Consider the following 20,155-nt stretch of genomic DNA (forward strand, 5'->3'; position numbering starts at 1 on the left):
CCATCTAAAATGAGGAAAGCAAAGAGGAATCTAAGCTGTATTTTCTGGAATCTACTTGGTATTTATGTGACACTTTAGAGGAAACACTTTAACAAAGGTTTCAACTTTGGAGAACTATGTAATGGAATCATATACCTTCATCTGTTTGTCCCTGCTACATTTGCCTGGTTGGTTTCCATCCAGGAGACTTGGCATTTGTTGCCATGCAACGAAAGTCCTTTAGAAGAGCAATTGGATCCTTTTCAGTACTAGAGAAATTTAACATTTTCTTTGTTTTTAATTGAACAACTTTATTTTAAAAAACAAAGATAAATGTACAGATTGTAAGCATTTTTTCATAAAAGTAAACGAATACGGTTTGGTTTTTTTAAAGGTTTGATAGTGTGCATTAAGATCTTACTAGTTACAATGAGCATAATGTACATGTAAAACAAGATGTAACCTGGAAATAATAGTCAAAGTTTTCTTGGTATGTAAAGAATAAGCATAATGGTTTTTCATTTTCTTTTTCTTTTCTTTTCTTTCTTTCTTTCTTTTTTTTTTTTTTTTTTTTTTTTTTTTTTTTTTTTTTTTTTTTTTTTGGTCTTTGTTTTGTCTTGAACTTCATATAGACTGTGAGTTGTTTCTAGGGTGTTCAGAGCTTTCTGGGGTTAGTATCCAATTATCAGTGACTGCATATTATGTCTGTTCTTTTGTGACTGAGTACCTCACTCAGGATGATATTCTCTAGGTGCATCCATTTTCTTAAGAATTTCATAAAGTCATTGTTTCTGATAGCTGAGTAGTACTCCATTGTGTAAATATACCACAATTTTTGTGTTCATTCATCTACTGAAGGACATCTGGGTTCTTTCCAGCTTCTGGCTATTATAAATAGGGCTGCTATGAACATTGTGGTGCATGTGTCTTTGTTGTATGTTGGAGCATCTCTGGGGTATATACCTAGAGGTGGAATAATTGAGTCTTCAGGTAGTACTATGTCCAATTTTCTGAGGAATCGCCATACTGATTTCCAGAGTGGTTGTACCAGTTTACAACCCCACCAACAGTGAAGAAGTGTTCCTCTTTCTCCGCATCCTTGCCAGCATCTGCTGTCATCTGAATTTTTAACATTTTCAAGCAAAATTTCTCTTTGTTCCTATGATGCTCTACAATCACTATTTGCAGCAACAATCATTTAACTGTCCAATCTCCTTTTTCATAACATCCACGTTAAACATTTTCTAATAAGTTAAAGGTACCTGATTCGTGCCGTGTTCTTTTGCAGGTACTTCTTCTTTTAGGACTTTCCTACACAAAGGTATCTTTGTAAAAAACTCCGTTTCTACCAGTCTTCAGAGTCATTTCATTAAAACAAAGGAAGGAAGATAGAGCATTGGATTTGGGGAAGAAGGGATGAGTCGAGAGAATACATTTGCTTACACATCAGGTAGAGCGTCTGTTGTCTAGAGTCTAGTGTTGTCTAGAGCCCACAGGGATGCACGGTACAGAAAGCATTGCTTTGTCTGTACTGACCTCAGTGCTCAGTTAATCATTGGAGGCTCACTGAATCTGTTTGTAAGTAGAAAATCCAGCCTGTTTCTCTTCCATCTGATAATTCCCAGGAGTGTCCTTTTTTTCCTAGAATTTGAGAGGGCATTAACATTGAACATACTGCAAATGGAATTTTTTTTTTCTTTCTGAGCAAAGAGCAACCATTCAGACCATGCTTGCCTGAAAGCTCTATTTAAGTGTTTCAATTTCTCACACCTATTTTATTCTTGAATTATATGATTTTAACGACATATTATGGTTTGGCTTATTATAGTAGGTCATTGCTTGATACGGTTATCACTTAGAACTAGACAACTCATACTTTGTATGCATTCAAATGTAATGAGGCATTTCATTTAAAATTCCCTCTACCAGCCATATTTTTTTACAATGCATGGCTTTATGTAATTTACAAAAAGGTAAAACTTAATGTATTTAGCTACTTGCCACTTGGAAAGAAGTTGGTGAGTGTTAAGCTGCAACTACAAATGACTTTCTCAGTCACGTCATCAAGAGGGCAGGCCCGCTGTCTTGATCTCCTATCTTACATCCTCCCCAGTGCTCAGCACAGGACATCTCCCTTATAGCCAGCGGGATAATGAGGGCTTACCACATCCTCCCTACATTACCCAGAATGCAGTTGTGTGGCTTCCTGGAAGATTTTGAGCTTTAGTCCTGCAGCTCATCCCTGGTGCACATTGATTTGATTCTCCTTCCCGTTGCCTGCTCACTGTGTAACACAATGGCTAAAACACAGGAAGTGCACACCTCAGCTCATAAAACTTACAAACTTAGGAAACACGTAACTCCAGGTCTTGAGTACCATATTACAACATATACTTAGAAAGCCTATGAATTGGATTCCATTTATAGTCATGTGGATATGTGATAATTTTGCCTGCTTTTTAGTTTTTCTTTAGAAGAATATGGGGACATCTGTGCTCTACTTCTTAGAGTTTTTATTGCTGTGAAGAGACACCTTGACCCAAGCAACTCTTATGAAGGAGAACATTTCATTGGGGCTGGCTTACAGTTTTGAGGTTCAGTCCATTATCATTATGGAGGGAAGCATGACAGCATCCAGGCAAACATGGTGCTGGAGGATCTGAGAGTTCTACAGGCAAGCAGGAGAAAACTGAATCTCTCAAGCGGCTAGAAGTGTCTAAAATCCCACCCTCACAGTGACAACTTCTTCAACAAGGCCACACCTACTGCAAGAAGGACACACCTCCTAATAGTGCCACTTCCTGGGCCAAATCTATTCAAACCATCACTAGGACTATGCGGCAAGTTGTTAATTATGACTTAATTTAATAACTGAGATTTAAGTATCCTATCATACTCATTGCTTAAAGTGAGCATACTTTTTTTTTAAAAAAAAGGGAAAATTCATCTCTAGTCTCATGTCACAGCTACATGATATAAAAATCTTACTATAGAGGCAGCTCAATTAGCAAATTTGATTCAGGTGTTTGAGTTAAGGCAAAGGTACAACATGATTCTTACTCATGTTAATTAATTACCATTAGGAAATTTCACACACGATCGCTTTCGGTAAAAAAGAAGTCACAGTTCTAAAATTTATTTTGTATCTTGGAAGGGGAGTAAATGGTTTGTTTTAAAGTCCCTCTGTATATTGAAGGATGATCAAATAAAATAAAACTCACAAGATGATTTCGGTTGCAGACGGAGACGTTATTTCTCTTCACAACTGAGCTTTGTGTTCCTAAATCACTCAGTGAGCCATTGTGAGTAAACACTGTTCTCTGACTGCCTGGGAGGAGTGTAGCTATTCACAATCAGCCTGTTCTTAGTTGTTCCGTCTTAATTGTCAGTTGTCTTGGCTTTCCACGTTCCCAAATGCTTCCTTCTACATAGATTATGTCAATTAATTTTCATGAATCCTGTTATTATTGCTATTGTTAGGTTTCAAACGCCACCCTTTGTGACTCTGGCATTTCATAGTCTGGAATGCTGTTCTCAGCACTCCGGGCTCTCTCCTTTGTCTCTTGTCTTCTCAGAGCTTCATCTGAGCTGCTGGTTTGGGGAAAGTGTTTCTTCATTGGGTTCCCAAGATTGTGCTTATGCGACAGTTTACATGCAGTTGTGATTGTTGACATGTCAGCTTCCACAGTGAAAGGATGAACTGAAAAATTATGTTCTTTGTTTGATCCTAGGCTGACCGGCATTATTTACCATGTTAATATAATATAGGAGTGGTATGGGATTTTTCTTTACCTAAGAAAACAAAAACCAAAATAACAAAAAGCAATTAAATGTGTGTACTATTTCTCCAGTTAGAATGCGCAAAGCTGTCTGTTAGTGGCAACCTGTTCTTGAGGTTAGTGTCGACATCAGTACAGAGTCTGAATTGCACATTACAGAATATTTGACTTTTCAGCTGCTCATGAACTTTATTTCCTAGCACTTTGAGATAGCTCATATTTCAAGTGTTTCTTAAGACCCTTTCTAGAACTCAAAGCCAAAGGTCATATTTGAAGATCTGGATTTTTTTTTTTTAAATGGCATTTTGTAATCTATTTGTGGAAGGTGATCCGCTTGGCACAGCACATCTGGAGAGAGCTGATGAAAACTAGAGGGAGTCAGTGATCTTCAGTGATCTCCTTCAACCATGTGTGTCCCAGGGAAGTCAAGTCCTTAAAGTTGCAATGAGTGCTTTCTCTGGGCCACCTCTCTCCACCAAAAACCCAGACTTTTAATTTGTTTTGTTTTGGAATTGATATCATAATTTTTGACTTAGTTTCCTTAATCAAGTTTCTAGAACACTTGTTTTACCTAATGATGTCAAAAAACTTCATTTTATAACAGAAAAATCAGCAGAACTGTGTATTTCTTAATATCCCTTCTATACATTCAGACTCTTACTCTTATCTTACTCTGGTAAGATAATTATTAGTGTCTTTTGTGGTAAATATATAAGGTCAGTGGGTTTCTACCTGACCTGTGATCATTTAGTTTCCAGATAAAAGAAACAAAATGTGTATGTTTATAATAAGCTTTAACAGCAGCACCAGAGCTGGACAGATATCATCCCTTTATTTTACATTGTCTACTTCTGCAAGATATGACTTGCGATGCTCTTCCTATACCACTCTTACTCCACTGGCCAGCCTGCATGACCAGTCCTCAGGATCTCTTCCCACGAGGCATCTTCTCCTTACTCCCCTTCCTCTTGTCTTTGTAGTTCTGTCCTCAGAACTCAAGGTACTAGAAGCAAAACTTTACCGACCTACCTTCTGCCCATGTACAGGCTATAGGCATCTTTATTCAACCAATAGTTTTAAATTAAGAAGTAAGATTACATAGTATTACTTGGTAGAGTTAAGGATTTCCTTGTCCCAAAAGCAACCAGAACTTGGGGGCCAGTATTTAGCATTACAATACACAGCAAAAGACCAAACCTCAACAAGCATCCCTGCCCTCTACCCAGCTAATGCCAGTGGCCAGCACTCCCCTCCCTAATCCAGTTGATACCAATAGCAGCACCCTACCCTTTACCAAGGCCAGGACTTATGCTGTGACAACCATTAATCTTAGTCTCTACCAAGTACTCTCTGGGGTGGAAAAGTCACCCCTGATTTAAACCACTTTGTTAAATAAATGTTTCCCTCTGTCTCTATCAGGGTTTAGGGCCAACTAGGGATTTGTGTTTCATTTATATTTAATTCTGCATTTACTTCTTCTCAATCTACTATACAAACTCTTTTGACTATTTTTCATCAATCAAGTTCTATTACTACAGGGATTATTTTTAAAGTAGTGTTTTAGAAGAAAGGTACTTAGGTACTTAGAGGAAGAGATGGATAAAAATTTCTCATGGAAGAAATTCTGCAGACAAATTGGTAATTCTTAAAATGGTCAGTAGCCAAAAAAAAAAAATAAAAATTAAAAATTAAAATAAAAAGCTGATGAAGCTATTCTATTATTGGTGCTTCTTCAGCTTCTGATGCTGCTGCTGGTGGTGGTGGTAGTGGTAGGGTGTGTGTTGCATATTTGTTGCTCATATACAGTATTTTAGTCTTGTGTTATTATATACCGAGAATCAGTACAGTTGCTTGTAAGACAGTTTTTCACAGTATCTATAAAACTATTTATGGCTATATTCTGGGAGTGTGGTCTGTTAAAAATATTCCTCTTTAATATATATAGAAGCCAGAAGAGTCTATTCACATGGCCTGTCTATAAACATGCTAAGTCATCAACTTGAACAGTCATGGAATAGTTTTTGGAGGAAATAATCAAGTATAGTCTTAATCTTCAATTATTTTCAGACTGTTAGGCTTATATTTTGATATACTTGTCAATAGTTGTAAAGTTCTTTGTATATTAATTAATAACTTCTTATCTAGCTTGGTGTGGTGTTGTATACCTTTATTGCCAGCACTCAGTAAGTGGATTCCTGCAGATCTTTGTGACTTCAAAGCAAGAATGAGCTACATAGTGAGTTATATGCCAATCTGAGCTACACAGAGAGAACCTGCTTCAGATAGATAGATGATAAATTGATATATAGATATATAAAGAGATAGATAGATAGATTGGCACATAGATAAATACATAGACACATAGATAGATACATAAGTACATAGATATATAGATGCATAGAAACAGAAATATAGAGACATAAAGACACAGCATTGTGATAGATCTTCTTGCCTAAGATTTATCTTGGATAAAACAGGGCCAGATGTACTAACGTGCATTGGGAGAATGTTGTTGATTACTATGTAATCTGCTTGGTATGCTATAAATGCTGAGTGAGTGTAGCTACTTGGATCATTGCAACCAATACACTGAAAGGGATTTCAGTCTATCTAGTACATATTTTTAGCAAAGCAAATTGTAGGTTTTGTAAATGTGGCCTGCTACTGACAATTTTTAGGATGGGTTCAAAGTCAATATGAATTTCAAGATGACAAATTCCAGCATATCAAGTCAAGCTGGAGTGCCACAGAATTTGAGTTTTAGAGCAAAATGATAGATATTCTATATGTATCTCGAATATTTTTGGTTTTTTTTTCTTCTTCTGTTAAGGCCATCCAAGTTTTTTTTTTTTTTTTTTAACTTTTTTAAAATCTCATTTCATTGTACATCTTTCTCTTCCAACTCTCATGTTTCTATTCCAACTCACTCTTAAATTCATGAGGTCTTCATTGATAGTTACTGTTAGACACACAAACATACTTTCATGTGTGTATCAGGATAACCCAAGGAGTTCATTAGTGTTGCTAGCATCACCACCTGGGATGAACAAGAAGACTGCATTTCCCTTTCTCAGCTGCAGCTAATCATAGCTATTTGTGAGGTTTTGTGGGTGTGGCTCTTGTGAGATTTCCCTTATCCATACTGGTATGTCAATTGGTGCGAGCATTGTACTGGTCTTGTTTAGGGGCTGGTTTGGTTTAAGTTTCCTGGGTGCAACTTCCCTGTAGACTCTACAAGTCACTGCCTTGTAGCAGACCCTTCTACCTCTGTTGCTTGTACTTCTTGTTTCTCTGTGTTCCTCCATGTCTTGTCTTGAAATCATTTGGGCCCGGGGAACCCTACGGTCACCTGTCTTTGACAAGGACCAGTTTTAGATTTATATCATGGTCTTTGTCTGCTGCCAAAAGATACTTCTTTGACAGAGCACAAGAGCTACACTTCTCTGTGGGTATAAAGATGAGCATTTGGAATGCATTTAGGCTCAGGTTAAGAACAGTGAAGGTGATGGTCTCCTCTGGGCTCCATGGCCTTAACCACCCATAGGAAATTAGCTACTTCTATAGTAGTAGTTATGCATTTCTTCCTTCTAAGAAGGCACTAAGTCCAAACAAATGACTGAGTGCTGGTATCCCCAAGATATAAGTGTCACTATTGCACTCTTGGGGCTATCTTAAGGCCATCATTGTATTTCTTAGGCCTAAAGCTTTGGAGGGCTATTGAATACATCTCTCTCTTGTCAACTTGTAGGTTTTGTATGTTCTATTTTGTTTCATGCAGCACAGACTCTCCTCATATTCAGTATATAGCCCAGGATGGCACTAATCTCTTAAACCTCCCTACTTCATTCTTCAAACTCCCTGATTAAATATGTGTCCCATTCTATCCAGCTTTGAGCATGGGATTCATTTTCAGAGAAACTATGCCTAACTCTAGCTTTTCTCCCTTTAACTAATACCACCACATAAATTCTTAGAATCCCCCTTTTTCCTATCTAACGTTAGGCTGATGACAGTATTGTTAATCTGTGTTTGTCTGTTCACTAGACTTTAACGATGTTTTTTGGGATATGTAACTTTTCTTTGCAGTTATACATCTGAATCTTGATTACTCCTTGAAACATACATAACAAGGTGACATTTCTTAGTGAAATTCTTACCCCCTTGGAAATCAGTCATGGAAGCCATGTGACCTGAACTCACTGGTTACCATGATTATGACTCGGGACATTGTAAAGGCTTCAGTGTCACACTGCATGCTATTCTCGGTTCTGTACATATTTTATGAATTGGAAAGTAACAGAATATAAGGTATCAGCATAGCAGCTCCCATGTGGCCAAGTACAACAGTCTTGAGGCAAAGAGGCTTTAGGCACAGAGTCAGATCTATGCATGTCCCAACATGTTCACTTCATTTATCCTAATAGCATATTTGCCCTTTAGAAATGTAATTAGGTAGAGACTAATTAGCAGGCTTTGCAGTTATTCAGGTGGTAGAAAAGATAAAAAGGCTTCTGACAGAGTTATAAAGATAACAAGGGAAGAGCCATGGCATATAGGTGTCAATGGCTCTGGAGACTTTACAAACCTTATAACTGAAAAGCAAGGAGGGAAGAGGAATGAAAATCAGATCTCAGATTTTTGGAGCTGGTCTGATGACGCTATAAATCTAAGGAGATGAAGGGTTTCTTTTTTCAATTTCATTCATTTATCAGATTTCTGATTTATTTTTTGAGCAGGAGATATTCTTTACATTTTAGATGTTTTGGCTTTGGGAATTCAACTGAGCTCCTAGATTGACTTGGCTCAGTCAGCTGACAGAAACATCTGGGTGTCAGGAGAGTGATCATTACTTCAGGGGTGAAGGGAATTGCTCTGGTACATTGATGCATCATGACAGGCAGACTTTATGAAGGATAAAAACTATTGTTGGACACCAACTCACCATAAATCAGTATATGAATAAAGAAGCAGTCAGGGGTTTCAGTCTGCATAGGATGGTTCCACACATGGAAGAAGCCTGACAGAAAGGGGATGCCAGAGCTAAGGGAAGATGGAATCGAGGAGAAAATGATAAAGAGGGCAATTTACATAACTGGGTAGTCCACATGGTGATACCTGAAGCCACACATGGTAATGGCAGACCTGTTTATTTATTTATTTTTTTGTTTTGTTTGATTGATTTTTACATAACTAATGTCTTCAAAACTTAATCTAGGAGATTGACGTTAGCAAATTGCAAGGCAGTGGAAAAGAATTAACCTCCGCCCACCGTACCCCATCATCACCTGCTGGCAAAGCTCCATTGAGGCTCCCAGATTCCTACTCATGAGCCCTTGGCAGGCACTCTGCCATTCCCAACCATAAATACTCGATGAAATCATGTATTTTGACAAACAGCCTTTTCTGTTCTCAGCCCTCCATTTTGCTTCTCTTTCAATAGCCAAGGAAGCTGCCAAGTTGAGCCTGCAATTGGCATCATAACAGCAGTTGCCAGCCCAATAGATGTGCCTTCTCTCTGTAAGAAACTGTTTACCAGCAAAGGCCTAAACCAAGGCCCTTGGGAGAGCTTTCTAATTAGTTCAGTTTCCTGACATCTTATTTTCATAGAAATGCTTATAGTTGATTTTCAGTTATGTCACAAGGGCAGAGTTTCAAATTGCTTCATTAATGCATGTGGGTACTATTTAAGGAGCCTCATGGAGAGGCCCCAAGAGTCTGAGGGTCTGGAGAAGGAGATGCATTTCTGCCCAGTAGAATAAAATTTGCACATTACTCTAAAATTCAAGTTTATTGGACCAAATCTTAAGCAGCATTGAAATAACTAGCCTTCCGTTTTTACCTCTTTATTTCTTTACTGTATTTGACTGTCTTTGCCATTTTGAGTCAGATTGCTTTTAGCCTTTTGCCTATTGGAGAGTCATGGGCAAATATTTCCCAAGCAACAGCTCTTGAGGGAGGCATCTCATGTTTCTATGTATATATCCCTGCCTTCCACACACTTCCTGTGGTGAAGTGATGGGAAAGTGTGTGCTCCTAATGGAGATCCAGGTGGTTAGCCATGAGTGGGAGGCGATTGAGTCTGCCGAGGGGAACGTTTACGGGCTCCAGAAGTCTGTTTGAAAATCCACCTTAATACTTTCTCATGGAACAAGGGTCCACTGATACCTGGGTAGGATTTTTGTCCCTCATGAAAGATCATTTCCTTCCATTTAGAATTTAGTTTTATGAAGCCAGGTCAGCATTTTTATTGGGCTGTTGACCATTTGTACCTTTGGAATATAAAATGGAAATGTGTGGTTTTTCTGTGTAGCAGTAAAGTGGCCCCTTTTCAGGATTTCTCTTTTCCTTATGCAGAGGGTTGCTGCTCCAAGAGAACAGCAGGTTTACAGAAGCGCTCCACTATTACAAACTGGCTGTCGGCAGCAGGCCTACCCTGGCTTGTAAGTAATATGGAGGTATTGGAATCTCTGCTACCTTTCCTTCTGTTTGTAAAAATTCTCTCTCTGTATTAAAGCCTTTCAGAGAAAGTCGGGTGTGTGGTAGTTTTATTTATAAATACTTGCCAATACTGACAAATCCCCCCCATCTCTGAATGTCATTCTTCACTGCCATTTTCATTTTATTTATTTATTTTGCCAAGTCCTCTAATATCTCATCCTTTTATTTAACTAGCTTTTAAGTTAACATAAAAATTTTTGTAGTTCAGTTGAATGATAAGACAAGTATGTTTTTAGTAATACTTGGGGTTATTGTTACTGTTAATCAGACTTTGCTTTTTCCATCCACAATGAATGAATTTTAAAAAGAAATGGATAAGAAATATCCTTTGGAACAGAAATGAAACCAATATACCTCCGGTGCACATTCGCTCCTCTGTTTTCCCTTCTCAGCTGCTTATTTAAACACCGGCATTATTCTCATGAACCAAGGGAAGACAGAAGAAGCCCGGCGGACATTCCTCAGGTGTTCTGAGATTCCAGATGAGAACCTGAAGGATCCTCACGCACATAAAAGCTCTGTCACCAGCTGTCTCTACAACCTCGGGAAACTCTATCATGAGCAAGGACATTATGAGGTTGGCCACACCTCCCTGCCCTCCATCCTGATATAGTCTCAGTGGTTTCTAACCTACAGGTTCCTTCCTGGGGCTTCTACAGTCTTTTGAGAAGCTAAGGTGTTCGTGTTTCAGTTTATGTTGATAGGTGTCTTGACTGTTGGACACAGGAAGGCTCATAGGGTGCTCCCCATTTCCTTGATCCAAGATACAGTTTCTAGAATCCTTCTCCTTTACTTGGTGTTTGATATTTTTCCTTAAAGAAGATTGTACTTGTATTCATTATATTAAGCATGTAACTTTACCTACATGCTACCCATTTTCCATAATTTAAAAAAACCATAAAAACAATGTATCTTTAATAGTGGAGGGAGTAGTAAGAAAGATACTGTCTAGGAAATTAGGTGACCTACCCTTATCCACTTTATTGATGAAACCCCGTGTCTTAGTTAGGCTTTCGTGCTATGAAGAGACATCATGACCAAAGCAACTCTTATATAGGAGCATAATTTATTTGGGCTGGGTTACAGTTTCAGAGGTTTAGTCCATTATCACCATGATGGGAAGCACAGTGGCATGCTGCAGACATGGGCTGGAGAAGGAGCTGCGAGTTCTTGCCCAGGCAGCAGAAGGGGACTCTCTTCCACAGTGGACAGCGCTTCAGCATAGGAGACCTCAGAGACCGCCCTTCTACCCCTAGTGAAACACTTTTTTCAGCAAGGCCACACCTACCCAACAAGACCACAGCTCTTAAACAGTGCCACTCCCACTGTCTGAGCATTCAAACACATGAGTCTATGGGCGCCATACCTATTCAAACCAACACACCATGCCTGCATGCCATTTTGTGCTCCCTTATTTAATCTGTGCTCTATCAAGACAGGACAACACACCCACCCCCCTGAAAGAACACTCACATGTTTTTAAGACTGAAACAGGAGGAAGAAGTTATGCCTTCTATCATAATTTCATCTAAGAGTTTCAGCGAATATCAGTTTGCTTGCTATCACTTTATTTCTACATTGAGTCCAAGCGGCCATAGATTTGGGATGACTAATGAGTAGCTTCCAAGTATGAAAGATTTTTAGCTCATCTTGTCCAGTAATCTGTATGAAGTGGGAAATTTTATGGTAAAAGAGCATCGCTAACATTCAGCTCCTTGCTAAACTAAATTTCCATGTGGCATTCCTCACAGGGCTATTTTTACCCGTGAAATTAAGGCAGTGTGATATCAAAGGACAGCTCGATTATTTTCCTCTAGTGGACCATACAGAAACAGAAGTGGGTAGTTTCAGCTTTGGATGAATGTTATTATGTTACTTTTGGTGACTATCCCTGTCATCTAATGATGATGTATCTTTCATTTTGTTCCTTAAATTAGGAAGCCCTGAGTGTATATAGAGAAGCAATTCAGAAGATGCCAAGACAGTTTGCACCTCAGAGCTTATACAACATGATGGGTAAGAACTCTCTATTGTTTCCATGGAGTTTTCTGGAATGTGCAGAGAAGGAAGCACCTGTGTTACTGTACAGTGGGTTTCTACTCACTGTAGTCACAGAGCAGTACCCCCACTGTGCATTATGGAGATTGTAGTGGAGCTCTCACAAAGAAATGGGCTAGTGGAGTGTGTCCATCATATTTGCCAAATTCCAGAGTTCTGGCAAAGGAAGCTCAATACCATTTAGCATCAAGGACTACTGAAACTCTAGGGAATGAGAAGGTAATATCTTATACTTACATTTAAATTTTGGTTATATGTAGACATATATAGAATATGTGTCTATTTTATGAGTTTATCAAAACTAATAATCTTAGCCTATTATTCAGTTAATCAGAAGATCCCCGGAACTTATCCTGTAGTGATGCAGAGTTTCATGGGCTTTGGTGCATGTAAAAGGTGAGAGATGTGCTAGGCAGCTTGCAATGTTTTCATGGATGAGTCCTTGTGTCTTTGTACCTTTTTCCTCCAGAGTAGCACTTGAGACTGTGAGGCTGGGATAAAGGTAAATATGATTCTGGGATTATTTACTTTCCTGTGCTGAGTAATCTGCCTAACTCTCTGCCAGTCAAAATGTAAATAAACTTAGGACAGGAATTGTTTTCCTGGATTCAAGAGATAAAGACCTGGAAATTCTAACCACGCTCTTATCACCTGCATATTTAATCTATTATTACTGTAGAAATTATTGCTACAGATGTTTGATTGTAGATACAATTAGAAACTACCTCTTCAGCATGAGACTCTTAGGGAAAATGATTGCATGTAGTCTAATTAGCCTTGTTGATAAGTTACCGTAACACTTTCCAGGAATGGTAGAAGGATTGCTTTTGTCCCCAAATTAAATTTATTTTTTACTAGAGCAGAATTTGCAGACTCATTTCCTCTATTTATTAAACATGATTAAGTCCTTTGATTTTTCTAGATGTCCTTCATATGTAAGAAATAAGTACAATCAGGCTGTAGAACCTATAGGCTTATTACCTTCATTGTAAATCATATGGTTTGAAAAAATGATACTTGGTGAGTGGTTATGTATTTGCACAAAGTCTCAAATGCCCTATGACTTCAAAATGTGTATCTAAAAAAAATCGTAGTCTTTCCTTAAATGGCAAGAAGTATAGACATATGTCAGAGACTGGTTGAGGCACAGTATAGGCTTTCTGTAAAGAAAATCTCACTTAGAGGAGGTTAATAAAGTTCCATGCCTCTGGACAACCCACCTCCAGCTGCCTATCATTAGAGTGATTGAATCCTCGAATCAAAAATGATATTGGGTATTTCTTTGTCAACTCTGAGATAATTTCACCATGCTAAAGTTTATCTTCATTAAATAAATTTTTGCCTTTAAGCTTTTATTGGATTAAAAATTAAAAACGGTGCCTTTGACTGTCAAGCATCTTGCCATCTATCTGTCCACATGAATGAAATGTACTCAGGAATACCGCCTAGACGGTGCCTAGACTGGGTGGGTTTCCTAGTTAGCCCTCTCCATTTTAATGTTTGGCATTCTCATAATGGAGCAAATACTGGGATTGTCTTCCCAGCATTATCTAAGGGGGCAGAGTGACTTTACTTTGATTTTATTCATAACTCTAGAGCCCAGTTTTTAATCAATTGTCAAATAAGTTATCTTTGCTGAAATTGGGTTTAGGTTTCACGTTCCTCGGTGACAAACGGCATGTGGTCTCTTTATGGCTAATGGGAAGTGCTAGTATTCTCAACAGTTCGTGATTTCGGAAAATTCATTCAATTATTTTATGTAAATAAATTGGATTGAGAATTGAGCTGGTACCTCGGGATCTGCCTCTCCTTTGGTTACACGAAGACTGAGCTTTCACAGGCAGAAGACAAGTGTGTCCCTGGAGCCACTGTCTGGCTCTTTGTGTTATTTTCCATTATGGAAGGAGGCAGTCTCTCTGCTCGGATTCTGAAAATACCCCTGACAATTTTCTACGGGAAGACCCTAATATAATTTCCAATACCAGATTCCGTCTGTAATTATGGCAGCTGCCTTCTGCTTGATTTCATGTGAAACCCTGTCAGCTGGTCAGGTTTTATAGTTTCCCTCGTCCGGGAAACTGTAATTTTCTCTGAGAGTGAATTCACCTCCTAATCAAATGGGTTAAATCTCCCGAGTGTTTGCTTTAACTCCTGATACATTTTGATTAGCCTCCGTTTGACAAGGGAAAAAAAAATGGCCTAGAAGATAAGCCGCCCTATCAGTTCATCAGTTTCATTATTCTGTCAGCATGTGCTGATTATCCTATCAAGTTTATCAACAGCCTTCACTGTGTTTTCTAATTCACACATTTACATATTATTAGTGCCCTTTAGGGATCAGTGATGGATTATAATGTCTGGCTAGATTCAGCCAGCAAGTATTCATTTTTTACATGTCTCATTCATTTACCCCTTCTGGGCCACCACCCCCGAGCACTTGTGTGCACAGGCATATGTGTGTGTGTGTGTGTGTGTTTGTGTGTTTTCTATTTTTTCTTTGCTTTAGAATATGGGAGAACTAATGGAATGCATATAAAAATAAAACTATATTGGAATGTTGTTTTAATAAACTCACTGAGGTTGCTTTAAAAAAAAAAACTATAGCTACTCCTTCAGATTTTCTTTTTTTTATCTGAACATTTTAGGACTTTGTGATGCATGCCTTTTCACTGACTCTGAATAACAGATGGACATATTTCCCGCTTTTGTTAAAATTCAAAGCAGGGTTGATTAATTTGTTCTTCAACTTCAGTTTTCAATATTTTACTCATATTTTTACTATTCTTTACTCAATCTTACCATGATTATTCATAAGCAAGCACAGGGTTAATCTAAAATATATTCTAATTGTTCATTTTGACTCCCTAGGACCAAGGTGTGGTTTTAACTAATGGGGGGGGGGGGCTATCTTCCCCGAAGAATTAGGTGAGCTGCAAACATTTAGAGGTACACTAAACAGATACTAAATATCATTTTGCAAACACAATATTAAAAGTAAAGGTTAAGTGGGTTTTAGAGTTGCTTCTAGACAGTTATGTGATTTTACCGAGATATGCGAGATTCAGTCTCTGGTGACAGTAAGCTGTACTAAATGGCAATTCACGCATAGGGTAGGGCAGTTTTTGAGATCAGAAAGCCTGACTCCAGATCATCTTTGACAGTTTCTGGGGTTTAACTGGATTGATTTTGTGTTTGTGTTCAGAAGCTAGCTGTGACCATAGCTCCCATTGAAAGCTGATTATAATAATGATATAAAAATGTTGTATCTCTGATTTGGGACATGGTTTATAAAGTGGCCTTCCATTACAATACCATTTGTATAGGTCTCTTACCTCCAAGAATAGATGGTTCTTTTTAGCATTAGATCTTTCCTTACATAGTGGAGGAAACATTGCTCAATAGATTCGATTATTTTCAGAGCTATCGGCTTGAATGTATCAAAGGTCTACTTCAAAGAAGAAAAAAACTCAAGTGATTGTTACATTTTCTTCACAGCCCATGTCCCCATTTTCTTACCTATTGTAATCAAAATCCTCCGTTTAATGTTGCCTATAGTAACTGAGTAATATTGTCTATAATACCTGAATAATATTGTGTATAAAACATGAAAGTGAATCAATACAAGTAATTACAGTTGCCCTAATCATATTCGCTGTCTCTGTCTTTCTCTCTCTCTTTCTTCCTCTCTCTCTCTTTTTCTCTTGTTATGATGTATTCTATTCTTAGTCAAACCTCTCATTCCAGCAGTCATTATAGGAATTTATTTGGCCTCAATGCTTTTTTCTTAATCTCTGAAATATGAGCTGAATAACCATATCATGGAATATCAGGGGTGAAACACTTGAGTCCTATACATCCTAGCAACATAATCAATTTTCTTTTCCAAGAGAGGAAAATTACATCTCAAAGAAGCAAGTTCAAAGGTTGGGATTGCAGCTTCTGTTAGAGTCAGAAACGTCTTGATTCTAAATTCAAAGCTTTCTGTGTACCCAATTGGTGTCACTGAAACTGGCTCACTTTTTCCTTTGAAGGATTCTCCAGCCCCTACTTCCCCATGTCTAGATGACAACAACGCTGTTAAATATAAGAAAAATTTAAAGCACTTAATTGTAAAGAATATGACACCTACGTATTTGTGATTAATAGCTCATACTTTAAATATTCAGCTCGAAAATATTTCAGCACAGAAGAGTTTGAAGCACCTCTTTTCCCTTCATTCTTAAAACATCCATATCTTAGATTCGATACTGCTGTTCAGTGATTCTCAATTAGCACAATTAGTTTGGTACTTCCTATTGTTTTCCTATCAGTTGGAGCTCTTTCCAATCCCAGAGGTCATTTTAAGCCTATTTACTACTGAAAATAAAATTACTGTGCATTCTCAATGCAAAGTAATTGTTTAGTTTAATTATACAAGTGATTTAGTCCATTTCATTTGGGCAATATGGTCTGCTGCTTGGAGTAAGAGAGAATGCAAGCTTATAGTCTAGTCAGTGAGGTCTATAATCACTGGCTGAATAATTAGGATTATTTAAAGGCTGTGCTGAGTGTAACAAGAAAACAAACAAGAGCAACACGGTCTTAGACTCTCCGCTGTGGTCCAGGGGCACCGTTCTCATAACTGTTCATGATATGCTCTTCTCCAAAACCAGGTATCTTATCTTAGTAATACGCCATGTGCATTTACCATCAGAAAGACATTGCATGCTTTTTTCCAATCAACTCGCTGATCAGGTTTTTCTCTCTACTGTCTCACTAGCCACTGGATTTGTCAATAGTGCCTGGACTAGATTCTGTTGATTACTGATTTTGTTTGCTTTATGTACACTTGTTTTTCTTCTAAGTTGCAGATACAAGAGACATTTGTTTTTTCTTCTAAAATCAGGCCCTGGTCACAAATCTCTAGTAGTTAGAAATGATTTGCTTTAATTTTTGCTCCTAAAAGTACCCATGTACCCATAAGACTTGCATCTCCATTGCATTAAAGTATTCTCAAGGTGTGAAAGGAACGGAGTGAATCAAAATACGGTTAATATATTAGAGACATTTTTAGTGCAGAACAATTATACAAATTTTAGAATTCTATTTCTGAGAAGGAACCTTTTGGTATGAAAGAGCTAACTGCCATAATAGCTCTCAGTGCCCTTTAAACTGTTAATTACATAAATTGACATAAAACAACCTCAAAAGGAGGATCCTGGTATAACTTCTCATGTCAAGAGCCAGACACTATCAATTATGAGTCATTCTAAGTTTTCCTAAAATATGAAAATTATATGCTGAGTTCATTTGGTAGAATATGGGGGGAAATATTCACACAGCCTCTTGTATCTTCTGTGTTTTAAGTTCATTTAAAAATTTTCATATTCATGGATTAATGCCTGGCTTCATTCTGTCCATTTCTTTCTCTTTGCTTATCATTTTCCTCTCTTCCCCTTCCCCCATCTCCTTGGTATCCAGTCTTGTTGTATCATATCTTCAGGAAATATTCAGATTATTGTTTTCTTACAATGTTTTCTATGGTTAATGACCTGTGACTAGGATTTTCTTAAGAGAATCCTTTTATTCAGGATGCTGAGCATGCTGAATGGGAAGGAGCTGGGTTTTAACTGAGGGAGATTTGAACTTTCCACCTTTCAAGTGGAAGCACTAACTCTCCAGTACTGTTCAGCTGACTTGACCACCAGCTGTCTTATTTGCAGTTCTGGAAATTTCCTTATGACTGAGTCCATTGGCACTGTTGAGAATCTATACGGCAGTCCTAATCAATTACAATTATATAATATATAATTGGATTAGGCATTAATCTCTATAAGCCCTTAAGGAATGCTCTAATTTCCTTAAGTAAAGGCAAATGGGACACATTAAAACATTCCCTCAGGAAGTTAAGTAGTCAACGAGATAGGAGAAGTGATACACTCTCGGCTGTGTATCCTTATGAGAAATGTGTAAAATTTATGAATAGGAAACTAGAAATGTCCCCTTTTCAGTTCACTGAAGGTTAACCTTTACTTCTTATGTTTGGCTTTGTGTGGCATCCGCAGTATGGACTGTGGTTTCAACCTTGAGTTTGCCAGACACTACTCCATACACTACAAAGGGCTGCGTCCAGTTCAGCTACATTAAATAGGTAATATATTTTGTTTAAAGTTTCAATTAAACATAGGACAGTGAGATATATAGTCCCCTCGGGGAGTGCAAACACTCGAATGTCAAAAGTGTGTCTGCTTAAGGGTCTTGCTTGCTTAGGTCTCCATATCACTTGCTTTTCTGGAAATATGATATGAGACAGTTGATTATATTTCATTGCTATGAAAACCACACAAGCCCACCTGTTACATTAATTCATACTTTTGCCAGTTTTGTGGTAAAGGAAAGGAATGAAGCTTGATTGTTTTTATTTGAAAATTAAGGTATGAGGAAATGAATATACTCATATTAATATGTATTTACATCCTTCATATTCTCTGATTTCCTGAAAGTTACCATGTATTGTATAGAAAAAAACATCCAAACAAAGATAAAGACATTTTTTTCTGATGTGTCAGTAGAACTAAATGAGAATAAAAGTGTATTTTAAAATCCTTTTCACAGTAATACATATAGAAAGCATTGTTTACCCATGTAAATTTTTACATTTAACTTAAATGTAGGTTGGGCTATATTTTATAAAATAAATAGCTATTTTAAGTGTAAAATTCATTATTACATTTTTAAGATAAGGCATGCTAAAATGTGCAGAGTCTGATGTAACTTTTCTAAATAGACAGAGTATGTGGAAGAAAAAAAAATCATGAAAGGATACCATCTTGAAAAGTCAGGTCATAGAAATCAGAAGTTAGTGTTGCATGTGTTTAGAAGAGACAACTCCAAAGACAGAAATATGGGCAACCTCTCTTCACCTGTAAGTCTGTTAAAAGTACAGCAAGCCAAAAGGGAACCATAGCATATTTTAAAAATTTTAATGTGGCTTTAAAGAGATATGTTGTGGGTACATACCCAAACAAGTACTATTTATGTTATAGAATATTTTATTAGCAATATAAATTACATTTGTATGAAGAACTACAACATAGAAGGAACTTAGCATTCATCCTATTGTAATTGACTACTTGAGGCTAAGCCTCTACAACAACCTTCAAATCTCTTTCATAATTAACATGCTGACAACAATGTCAGAATAAAATGCTGTGTGTTCTGTTTGCACATTCCTTTTCCTTTATTCATGTCAGTGGTCTCTATCCATTTATATAAAATCCCTGGGAAAGTTAAATGAGTTTTTTATGTGCAAAATAACAGTTTTCAACCCATTTTGAAAACCACACATAAATGCGCACACAACTGAGAATTGGTTGTATTTTAACCTTGATTTCTTTTACTACCATTGAGGCCCATGTGTCTTGAAGTTTCCACTGTAGAGGTTGAGTAGACCAGATGGATGGTCTTTCGGACTTTCTACTATCCATCTGTTCAGTCACATTTCTGTGTGGCTGTCCTGGCTTCACCAAACATAAGCATAACTTCCGTTAAGTCTCTGACTTTTCTCTCAGCGGCTTCCTAGTCACTCACAACTATTGCAACACGCTTGCTGGCGCAGTCTCTTGAAACTACTTTAGCCCTTAGTTGATATTACATGCACTATTTCTTCTTATGCTAGTACACACACCCTTTTTCTGATCTTGTTTTGTTTTAAAACACTAGTTAGCTCCTGTCTGTCTTTCTGCCTTCTTTCCTTCTTTCTCTTTTTCTTGTTCAGTATTTCAGCAGTACATAATGCTGAAGGGGACTTTATTATGAAGAGGATTTTCACCTTACTCAACACACAAGACAGATGCACAACA

At 37.6% G+C, this 20,155-nt stretch overlaps 1 protein-coding gene across 1 annotated transcript in view; it reads left to right on the forward strand.

Annotated features, from left to right (window-relative positions):
- TMTC2 (transmembrane O-mannosyltransferase targeting cadherins 2) overlaps nt 1-20,155 on the forward strand; it is a 374,133-nt gene that overhangs the window by 233,446 nt on the left and 120,532 nt on the right. Inside the window, exons 5-7 of the mRNA XM_080935191.1 lie at nt 10,113-10,198; nt 10,649-10,833; nt 12,194-12,272. Coding sequence (XP_080791317.1) covers nt 10,113-10,198; nt 10,649-10,833; nt 12,194-12,272 — 350 coding nt within the window. The remainder of the gene's footprint in view (nt 1-10,112; nt 10,199-10,648; nt 10,834-12,193; nt 12,273-20,155) is intronic.

Source organism: Micromys minutus (genome assembly GCF_963924665.1).
Source record: "Micromys minutus genome assembly, chromosome: 22".
Taxonomy (NCBI): Eukaryota; Metazoa; Chordata; class Mammalia; order Rodentia; family Muridae; genus Micromys; species Micromys minutus.